The following is a 10,173-nucleotide window of genomic DNA, read 5'->3' on the forward strand; positions in this document are numbered from 1 at the left end:
TCCTGAGTCTCTGTGACATATAAGGAGGATTTTACAGCCAGTTGCTTTAGATTTATTACATAATGCACCTTTAATATCCTGGATGTTAAACCTTGAAGTTTTGGTCTGAGAATTTTGGACTACAGAACTGAAGCACATTGAACATAATTTGAATATTTTCCCTTGAATAAACTTGTCTGTGAAGGTTCTCCGTCGTCATCAGGAGTTAACTGTAGGAAACTTCCTTTGCTTAAATTGGAATTATTAGACATTTAAAATGTGAGAAATCAAATCAAATCCTACGATATAAACACAAAGATTTTTAGATTCCAAATGTGATGAAACAAGATTTCCTCAGAATACTACTTTCACCACTGTTATAATCTGATTAAGGTGAAACACATGACACGTTTACGGCTGCAACTAACAATTATTTTCATGATAGATTATTCATAATCGTCAGTTATTCTCTTAAAACGTTGTTTGATCCATAAAATGTCAGACCAGAGTTTCCCAAACTTTGAAATTTGTCAACAAATTAATAATTTTTGATGATTTCTTTGTCGTATAAAGGAAATAAATTGGAACATTTTCACATTTAAGAAGCTGAAAAAACACTTAAACCATATAATCCCTTATAAAATAATTGTCTTCAGAGAATGACCTTATTCTAAAAGGCAATATGAAAATGTCTTGATCGTCGTCTTCAAATGAAAGTGTTATTAAAGGACCACGTTAACGTGATCATTCAGAGCTGCTGCTGCTCACAAACTGGTGGTTTTTTCTCGTTACATTCGCCTGGAATGTACATTTAAAAACAAATCTGAACCATAAAGTGCAGCTGAGACTGAGAGGAAAATGAAACGACAGAAGTTTAGACCTGATGAAGTTAACACAATACATGTGCAAGTACTTTTTTAAATCCTTTAAGGACAAGCTTTCACCGTCTGTACAACAAAATCAAAGCAATCCATCCAAATTGTGGAAAAATGTTTGATTTACAGTTGACAGTTGACATGTTAGTGTACTGGGGCTGAATTGAAACCACTAAGAGACCCGTTTCTCACAGTCTCGCTCCACCACCTCCATCTCAAGCTCCACTTTGCTTTCACTGGCTTCCTGATATGATCTTTGAAGCTCAGGTGAAGCAGTGGGAGGAGGAGGAGGAGGATGGTGGACTTCAATCATCAGCTCATAGATCAGTGTTCCCAGCAGCCCTCCGACACATGGAGCCACTATAGGCACCCACCACCAGCCTTTTCCAGCCCTGCAATGACAGCACATTTGTAATTGAATAAGACCTTCAACTACAGACAAAAACAGAATGAGAGAGAAATCACTGACGTGAAAACATCCACTCCCCAGCCTGCGATGAACGTGAACAAGCGAGGCCCAAAATCCCTGGCTGGGTTGATGGCGTAGCCGCTGTTTGAGCCCATCGAGATGCCGATCACCAGCACCACAGCTCCCACCAGGACGGGCTGAAAACCATTAGGGAGGGGGTTGTTCCTCCGGTCCCCGAGAGCCAGGATACACAGCAGCAGAGCAGCTGTGCCGATCACCTGAAACACAAGGGAACAGTTGGTTAATGAGCAGGAGCAAAATGATCATCATGTGTAAAATGGTTTGTGTTCATGACATCTACTGTCACATGTATAATAGAAAGTTTTCTTTCTCTAAAGTACAGGTGACGGTGACAGTGTCTGACCTGGTCCACGACGCCCCCCCACAAACTGAGGTAGTCACTCGGGTAGGTGGAGAAGATCCCAGCTGTGGCAGTGGGACCTGACACTGAGAGATTTCCTCCACTGAACGTCTGTATGGCATCTGCAAACACACACACACACACACGAAGCACACCGTTTGTAGCTTGTGGACATTGGTTCCTGTGCTTCTGATTTCAGAGAAAGAGATCTTACCGTAGTACTGCAGACCGACAGTGGCTGCGGCCAAAAAGGCTCCAAGCACTTGGAAGAAGACATAGAAAGGCAGCTTCAGCCACGGATGTCTGCCCAGAGCACACAGGCTCAGAGAAACTGCAGGGTTCAGGTGGCCTCCTGCAAAGGAAATAATCAAGAGATCAGGTCTGACATGACACATGGCTTTTATTCCATTACTATGTTTAAACATAAGGACGTGCAATATTAAGCATCTTATATAATTTTTCAGCACAACCTGAAGACAATTGAATAAGTGAAATTTGGAAATAAGTCACATTTCAAACTTCACTTAGCTCATTTTTATGAAAAAAAAAAAAAGGTCTATTTCGTGACTTCTGCAGAACTATTGCTACGTTATATCACTGCTAAAAGTGGGATATAAAATGAATCCTAACTTTGACTCAACAACACATAAGAAATAACAAAAACCTTCTAAAGCCTGAATATATGACCTATAAACACCCACTCACGGGACGTCCATATAAGGAGTTGTCTATTATTCCCACAATTTATCAAGGGTGCACCTGCAGCACAGATCTGACCACTAAGGGTTAAACATGTTTTAATCTACTGGGAAAAAAGAGAAAACTATAATTCCCCTTTGTATGTACATTTAATCTACAATCAGTCTCGAGCTGCTGATTTCAGTTCTTCATTATAAGATAAATAAGAATCAGAGAACCTCTCATTTCATATATTTTTTTAAGTAGAAAGGCATATATGAACTATTTGAGGTGATAAAGCTTAAAATTAATTAGCTATTTGTTAAAGAAAAAGTATTTAAAACTTCTACACCTCTGGTGTAGAAAAACTGGGGGAGCAGGAGTGAGTCTTAATTGTTCATGTCCTAAAATGTATATTTTATTTCATAAATCCTTTGCATTGTAGTTACTTGTTATTTGGTTCATAAATGTGGTTTTCCTGAAAGCAGATGTAAAAAAAAAAAAACACCTCTGATCCAGTATTAGACTATTAGACAGTATTAGAATGGTCTCCTACGTTACCCAGAGTGCAACCTGCCATGTATGATTATTATAGTGTCAGAGTTGAGGGGCGGGTTACAGAGTGGACTGAGAAGAAACCTCGAGGATATTTTGACTCCTCCCTCAGTTCTTATAAAGAGACTTAAACCATTTTAACAACATTAATAACTACAGTCTCCTACCTGAGACTCCGCCTGACACATAGACCCCCAATGTTACTCCCAGAGCAAAGCCCAGATTGATTGACAGATAGTGTCCCTTCTCTTCTTGAGTCGTGGTCACCTGGGCAACGGAGCCACATCCAAACAGCTGCAAGCACAAAGAGATGAAGAGCTGCATTGAGAAAACTGAAAAGTCTCCATTGAAAAGCAGATCACGTGTGACAGCAACGCTGGGATCTTCACACACACACACAAACAAACAGTGCTGACAGGGAGGATTCTCCACTTTTATGGACTTCATTGAAGCTGCTTTACGATTCACGTCGTAAATAAATAAAGCTCTATCCCTGACCTTACCCCAACCACAATTCAAACAGTAGACCCCTAAACTGACGACTGGTCCTGACAAGGTCAGTGTTTCTGCCTGAAAAGGTCAAAAGAAGAGAGTAATAAATCCAAGTCTCTCTCACACACAAACACAAATAGCAGCAGCAGAAATAAACAAACCCTCCTCAGTCTTTACTAAAAAAAAAAGAAAGTGAAGAAGCTCCAGCACGGCCCGTTTTTATGCCACCACACAGTGACTCTTCCAGGCCAAAGTCCTTGGTTATCTATGCTGAAGATTCACTAGCTGCTTTAAAAACAAGATCAAGCACACGGCGCTTTGAAGTGTTTCCTGTTGACTTTTACTAACGAGGTGAGAAAAGGTGAATAAAATGGCAGATTCATGGATTTTTTTTTTAAAACTCACTCCTGTATCTGCTGGACATGTGTACATCATGTGTGCATGTGCTTGACCTTCCTCACCCTCAGCCTCATGCAGTTAAGGACACTTTTGCAGACATCATTAATCTGAGATACACGTCTCACTCCCACGACAACAAGTTGGGATTGGAAAACAAAGAAATAAAACTGACAAAAAGTCCCTTCCTTCGAAGAAAATAAAAGGCCCTACACTACTGCTCTTTACTGTCTGTTCTATCGACTCTGTACTAGAAGGTGAATTAAACAGTTGATTCTTAAGTTGAAACTGCCCTTTAGAAAGGAATACTCACAATAAGGACGTAGACGCCGAGACACTCGGCCATGCACTCCCTGACCAGCTGGTTCTTGATGTTGCACTTTCTCAGCAGCCTCTCCATCCCTGACCTTTGCTTTGTGCCGTCCAGCCTGAGGTGAGAGGTCAAAGCTGGGACACTGCTGCTGCTGCTGCTGCTGCTGCAGGAGGAGGCGTCAGGTGGCTCTGACCCGTCTGCCTGCCAGAGCACAGTGTGGACTTTCATACTGGAGCTGCTGGTGATGTCACACGCTTTATGGCAAGGCTGAGGAGCAGGTCGGTGTCCTCACATGCACGATTAAAGAATAATTCATCACAGACACACACACGCTGGATTTGCATTCTTTTCGAGGACACTCATAGTCAAAATACATTACCTTAACCATCACAACTAAATACCTAACCCTAAGAGTAGGTATTAATCCTCTTTAAAAGCCTGTTTAAGTTGTGTGGACCAGTCAAAATGTCCTCACAAAGACATGTTCACACACAGAAAAGCTTGCTAGAGAGAGTCTCACTTGGTTGTTGTTGTTCTCCCTCATCTCACCTGGTCAGAATGGCCTCTGATTGCTCCTCTCATTTGATTGGTCAGTGGATGGATGACACTTGTTCTCCTATGACAGCACACAACTGGATCTGCTGACAGGCCTCTTCATCTAAATCAAGAAAAGTGTGTCCCTGAGATGTTAAACTCCAAAATGTTTCAGAATATTTACATGAACCAAAGACTGTATAATCTACAATAAGTTTAGATGCGAACAAGACCGACAACGTACCTTTAATGTTTCCAGATATAACTGAACTTGTTGAATCGTTGCCGATTCTTGTTCTCGGTCTGCAAACTCGTGTTTTTATTTGTACATTTTTGTTTGTTTTACTAAGTCTTATATAGAAATAAAGATTGTTATATTTCATTTAACATGCCCAAATATACATGTCACCACAGTACAAACCAACAAGGTGTGATATGTGATGAAATGGATGCACTAGGTTGTATAACAGTGGAATAAAAACATTAACAGCACTATTTTATCTGCGTCGCGATCTGATATGAATTCCAGTGAAGAATAAAAGGGGGTGATTTTATTATGAGTAATCCTGTGGTTCACATCATTCTTTCTTTTTATTTTTTACCTGCTCAAACCAACACACACACACACACAGAGATGGATATAAGTGGCCGGGCCGAAAAATCCACTCCATTACTGGACCGGGAACTTAAATTAGACATATTACTATACACAGTTTACTTCAGTGCACTTACAGTGAAGCGAGGTGCTTTAATGTTCCATATGCCTTTCATCATTGTTCCTTTTTTCACTGTTTTTAAAGAAACACTTTGTCCACTTGTTAAAGGAAAGAAGGTCAGATTAATATGTTTCCTGTACCGCAGAGGAACACATAGTTTGTGAGGAGAATATTAACACTGAGCCACCTCTCTTCATGGTGGCGCTATAGAGTCAAGAATAAAGCCATTCCATTTCACACAGGAGAAGTGAAACTTGAGCACGAAAACTTGTATCGCAGACAGTCAGTCATGACAGCCAAACGTTCCCAGACAAACGAGGACATGATAAGATTTGAATCCACGTCAGAGGTTGACATTTAGCTCGACCAGGTCAAGAGAGTTTTAATCTCAATGAGGCTTTTGCCTGGTTAAAAAGAAATAACAAAATAAATCACTTCCTCTTGATGCTTCAGTGAAAGATTATGTTGGCATTTTTACCTGACGCAGTAATTTTACTGCAGAAGAAAAAAACATACTCCTGAATAATGCTGGTGACTTATTTTGAAATGTCATGGTTTGGTTGAAATCAAACATGATTTCAGAGATTCATTTTCTGCTGTTTTTGAGGAATACAAGTTCATTTATATGAGTGCATGTACTGTATACACACACACACACACAAGGTATCTTACCCTAACCTTAAAATATAGTTTATCTACATTATGGGGACTTGCTTTTTGTCCCCATAATGTGACTGTGTATTCACACACGCACGCGCACACAGTGACTGGGGGAGGATGCTCCCTGAAATGTACATTTCTTAATCTGCAACTCATTTACACAATATACACAAAGCATCTCTACGTTATTCAGGACCAGTATCAACAGTTTACCAGAGTCCAAGACTTCAACTAGAAGAATAGAAATTATTATATATTAATAATATCAAAATTTTTTCACCCATGTGTTCAGACACAAGAACGTATGAGTGAAAATGATGTAAATATACCTTTTATTTATTTTAACACACTGTCATACATATATACAAACAGGCCATTGTCTGCAGAACGATACAAAACTAAACTAAAGTGTTCCAGTGTAAATTGTTCAGCACTTTCTCAGCCGTGTGGTCCATGTCACCATCACAACAGTGACCTGAATTCAAAACAACTTTGGCAAATGTAGGTCATGAAATTGCTCTGACCATACACATATCTACACTTTGTGTTTGTAAACTCACAAATCTACAGAGACACTCATGGGCAACATAAGCTGAGGTCACTCAGTTCAGAGAGTTTACCTCTTTTTACATGTTATTTGAAACCTTTATAGAAGTTGGAAAATAACGACCCATCATCTCTCATGTCACCAAAGGGGCGTTGACCACCTGAAATTAAATAGACAGAAAAAAATGTGAATATCTAATAAATACTGTGAAGCATGTACAGTAAATGATATATGTATAAAAACACTCACCTGGTAGAAGAGGTCCACTCTGGTCGTCTGGTCCCTCCAGATTTCCAGGACCTCCTGAGCGTGTCACTGTGGTTTTCTCGTTTCCTTGACCGTCTCGAACTGTTCTCCTCTCCTCTACAGTCTGACAGACAGACGACACAACAGAAACAACAGAAAAGAAAACGGGTTCAGATGCCCAGACTGATGTGACTTGGATCTGATTTATTCATTTCTGTGTGGACAAAGAAATGTGATCATCTATTCCTGTGTCATTTCAGTATGTGGCCATCCAGCACGAATGAGAATGGTCACATCAGAATCCATGCAGCTTATGTTTCCTTATACAGCATTTTGTGATTTTTATCTGTGAAAAGTGCTATATAAATAAACTTTACTTACTCACTTTTTGCCCGTGTAAATGTGTGAAGATGGGTCAAAAATCAAACTCTCGAGCTCTGTCCTCCAGAGCTAAATCTCATCCACAGATCAATAAAGGTACATGTTATCTTATCTGTTTTGAATCGAATTTGATCAATGTGGCTTAAATCATGAGATGTAAGATACTGCAGATAAACTACTTGGTGAAAACAGCATAAACTGCTAATTATTTTATAGAGTTTGGCAAGAATTTTACTCCCTGTCACTCTTTCATATTTTCCTACTGTAAAAAAAATCTGCTCTGCATGAAACAGCTGCTGTGACAGAATCTTAACATGAGGTTAGTCATTTTAATTCCAGTTAACTGTCTCTCTCACTCACCCCATCAGGCTTCACCACCTTGGTAACAGTGACTGACTGGAAGAATGATCGGATGCTGGGCTGAGTAGGTGCCTGACCAGCAGGTGGCGACAAAATCTGATCCAGGCCCCCAGAGGACACAGCAGAGTCCAGATCTGAGGAGGAACGTAAACGAAATCAGAAGACAAAGCAGGGTTCACTTTATTTCAGACACATATGAAAACACAACAAGAATAAAGATAAAAAAAACATTTGAAAACACAGGCGTAGAAATAAGCATAATAAGCTTATTAGCCAATACATACATCCACATATACATATTCTTATTATGATGTACTGTTCGTATATACAAAGTATCTATAATCTTTATTTTTTGACACAAACACCAGACAACAAAAATGTACATTTCCTGTGGGGGTTTTTTTGTGTTTTTTTTTAAAACATCACTCACCTCGGTCTTCTTTGCGCTCCTCCTCAGGGGCTTTCGTAGGCCCTTGTCTCCAAATATCATGGAACTTCAAAAAAAATAGATATAAAAACAATAATAATGTGTCAGTAATAAAATACCATGACAATACACTGAATAAATAATGGATTATGTTTCCTTTACCTTGGAAAAGGGGAAACCATCAGGCCTGGACTCTCTGGACGGACCCGGTCGTGGCCCTTGTCTGTCTTGGTCAGGGGATTTAAACATAAAGTCTCTCAGTGGATTCCCACAGGATCCTCCTCCTTTCTCAACTCGGTCCTGAGATGGTGGCGGTGGCATGATGCTGGGAACACCTAAGTAATAAAAGGCAGTGAGATTGAATGAGAAAAACAGGTTTTTGTATTAAAACCGACTGCTCAAAAAGGCAGAGTTGGTATCCGAGTGCTTCATCTGATTCATTCTAAATCCTGTATATTAGCATTTATTATCATGACTCAATGTCTGTACCAAAATGTCCAAATTCTGGCTGTCTGTCCCAGTGTCCCATCTGAGAAAATATCTCTTCCATTTCCCTGAGGACGTGGCCGAACATCGGAGGATCCTGGATCCTCATCCCATCCGGGCCAAAGCTAAAGCCAAACCTCCAGGCACTGTCGAAGGGATCCTGCTGGTCTCCCCGGTAGCCATCGTAGTAGAATTCATCCTCATCATCGTCCTCATCGTCCTCATGAGTCATGAAATCGAAGAAGGGATCCCTAACACATAACACATGCAGTAGAGTTGAAGGGTGTTCAAAGTTCACATCATTGGAGAAATTGATCGATGATAAGGCATGGATTACAATAAAATGTCACAATTCACCATTACTACCTGAGACGCACAATAATACTAACTCAATGGCAGCATCAGCAGATATTCGGATTTTTGGGAAAGGTTGCTGAACCAAAGACACCAAACTATACGATAAAATAGATTAAAGGAAAGTAATAAATCATGTAACTAATGTAAAAAAATAAAATAAATATTGCCAAGTCAAAAAACTTGACTTTAAACGACCTTAAAAACCCTACGTTTCTCCTGCCAGAATTTTTTTTTTTTCGGCTTCTCTCTGGTGGAGCTGTGGGCCTCCAGAACCGCTTCATACTCGTTTACCTCGGCAGTACGCAGAGTATAGTAAAACAACTTATGTTAGCTTCTGTTAGCTTAGCTCAAACAGCTGTGTGCTCGGCTCCATTTAACTTTACCTTCGGTCGTGGTGGCGGGCTCTAGGCACCCCGAAGAACCCGCGGAATAAGTCAAAAACACTCATTGAACGATGTCGCTTTGTCACACACTCATAACTAAATCAGAACAAACATATATACATAATATTTGTGCGTCCAGGGTAAAACAGCGTAGATGTCAACAGCCAGTGTCGTAAAATGTTCTGGATAATTCCGAATGACGTCAGCCGTAAAATGCAGTACCGTAAAAAAAAGAAGCAACGCGCAGCAGAATAAAGGAGCACGAGCTCGGCTCTTTACATTTTGTACTGTGTACATGAAGTGCAATCCTTTTTCAGTTAATTACACCTGTATAATATTAATAGTTGAATGTTAAAAATATATATATTTCAATACTTCTACCATGGACACACTCCTTTAATACAATCCATTAAAACAGTTCTTTTTAAAAGGTTTATATTAATTTTAAAATCTAAACTATTATAAATCACGTGAAAGGCTATTCTACCACAATTTGTATGTGACCAGAACAATTTTTTTAGCACAAATTTTAATTATGTTCTTAGCACATTTTCTCACACAAACATCTTAAAATTGTATACAGGTACAAAATACCTATGCAAGTCTTTTCACCCCATTTCATGTCTGGACCAGCAGCATAGCTGCATACCAACACCCAATATCAGCAGGGAAAGTAAACATTTAAGAGAATAGGTCGTGTGAATTTGGTTCACACTCACCTCTGTGTTGTCCGCATTATGATGAACCGAGAATACCTAAACAGTTTTTTCAGAAATGTTCAGGTGCACTCCTACGAATCTAAAACCTGGAAAAGAAAATGTCAGAAAGGTATATTAGTTTGATATAATTTGTGATGCATGTTCTACTCTGGCATACTGGTCTATATTACTAAATAATTACATAAGGCATATTTACTACTATGCACGATACAATAGTGGTAAATAATTAGAACAAGAAA

General features: G+C 39.6%; 2 protein-coding genes across 2 annotated transcripts; both read right to left on the reverse strand.

Annotated features, from left to right (window-relative positions):
• Positions 1-1,026: 1,026 nt before the first annotated feature.
• Positions 1,027-4,205, reverse strand: aqp10b (aquaporin 10b; the record flags this gene model as incomplete). Its single annotated transcript, XM_083899481.1, has 6 exons — positions 1,027-1,246; positions 1,324-1,541; positions 1,688-1,806; positions 1,899-2,036; positions 3,085-3,211; positions 4,119-4,205. 6 exons carry the CDS (start codon positions 4,203-4,205, stop codon positions 1,027-1,029), a joined length of 909 nt encoding a protein of 302 aa, XP_083755607.1.
• A 2,147-nt stretch (positions 4,206-6,352) lies between these two features.
• hax1 (HCLS1 associated protein X-1) lies at positions 6,353-9,365 on the reverse strand. Its single transcript, XM_083900234.1, has 7 exons — positions 9,216-9,365; positions 8,479-8,726; positions 8,152-8,324; positions 7,993-8,056; positions 7,563-7,696; positions 6,825-6,945; positions 6,353-6,735 (listed from the first exon to the last, which is right to left on the reverse strand). The coding sequence occupies exons 1-7, from the start codon at positions 9,278-9,280 to the stop codon at positions 6,662-6,664; spliced, it is 879 nt and encodes a 292-aa protein (XP_083756360.1). The 5' UTR covers positions 9,281-9,365; the 3' UTR covers positions 6,353-6,661.
• Between the last annotated feature and the right edge of the window lie 808 nt (positions 9,366-10,173).

Source organism: Microchirus variegatus (assembly GCF_963457635.1).
Source record: "Microchirus variegatus genome assembly, chromosome: 13".
Classification (NCBI taxonomy): Eukaryota; Metazoa; Chordata; class Actinopteri; order Pleuronectiformes; family Soleidae; genus Microchirus; species Microchirus variegatus.

Bases quoted from the DNA above. Each gene is read 5' to 3' on its own strand.
- hax1 (XM_083900234.1), bottom strand. From the start codon at position 9,280: ATGAGTGTTTTTGACTTATTCCGCGGGTTCTTCGGGGTGCCTAGAGCC. The intron at 8,057-8,151 runs GTAAAGGAAACA...TTTTTTTTGAAG, and splicing joins ATGGTTTCCCCTTTTCCAAG to TTCCATGATATTTGGAGACA. The intron at 6,946-7,562 runs GTGAGTGAGAGA...TCTGTCTGTCAG, and splicing joins AGGTGGTGAAGCCTGATGGG to ACTGTAGAGGAGAGGAGAAC.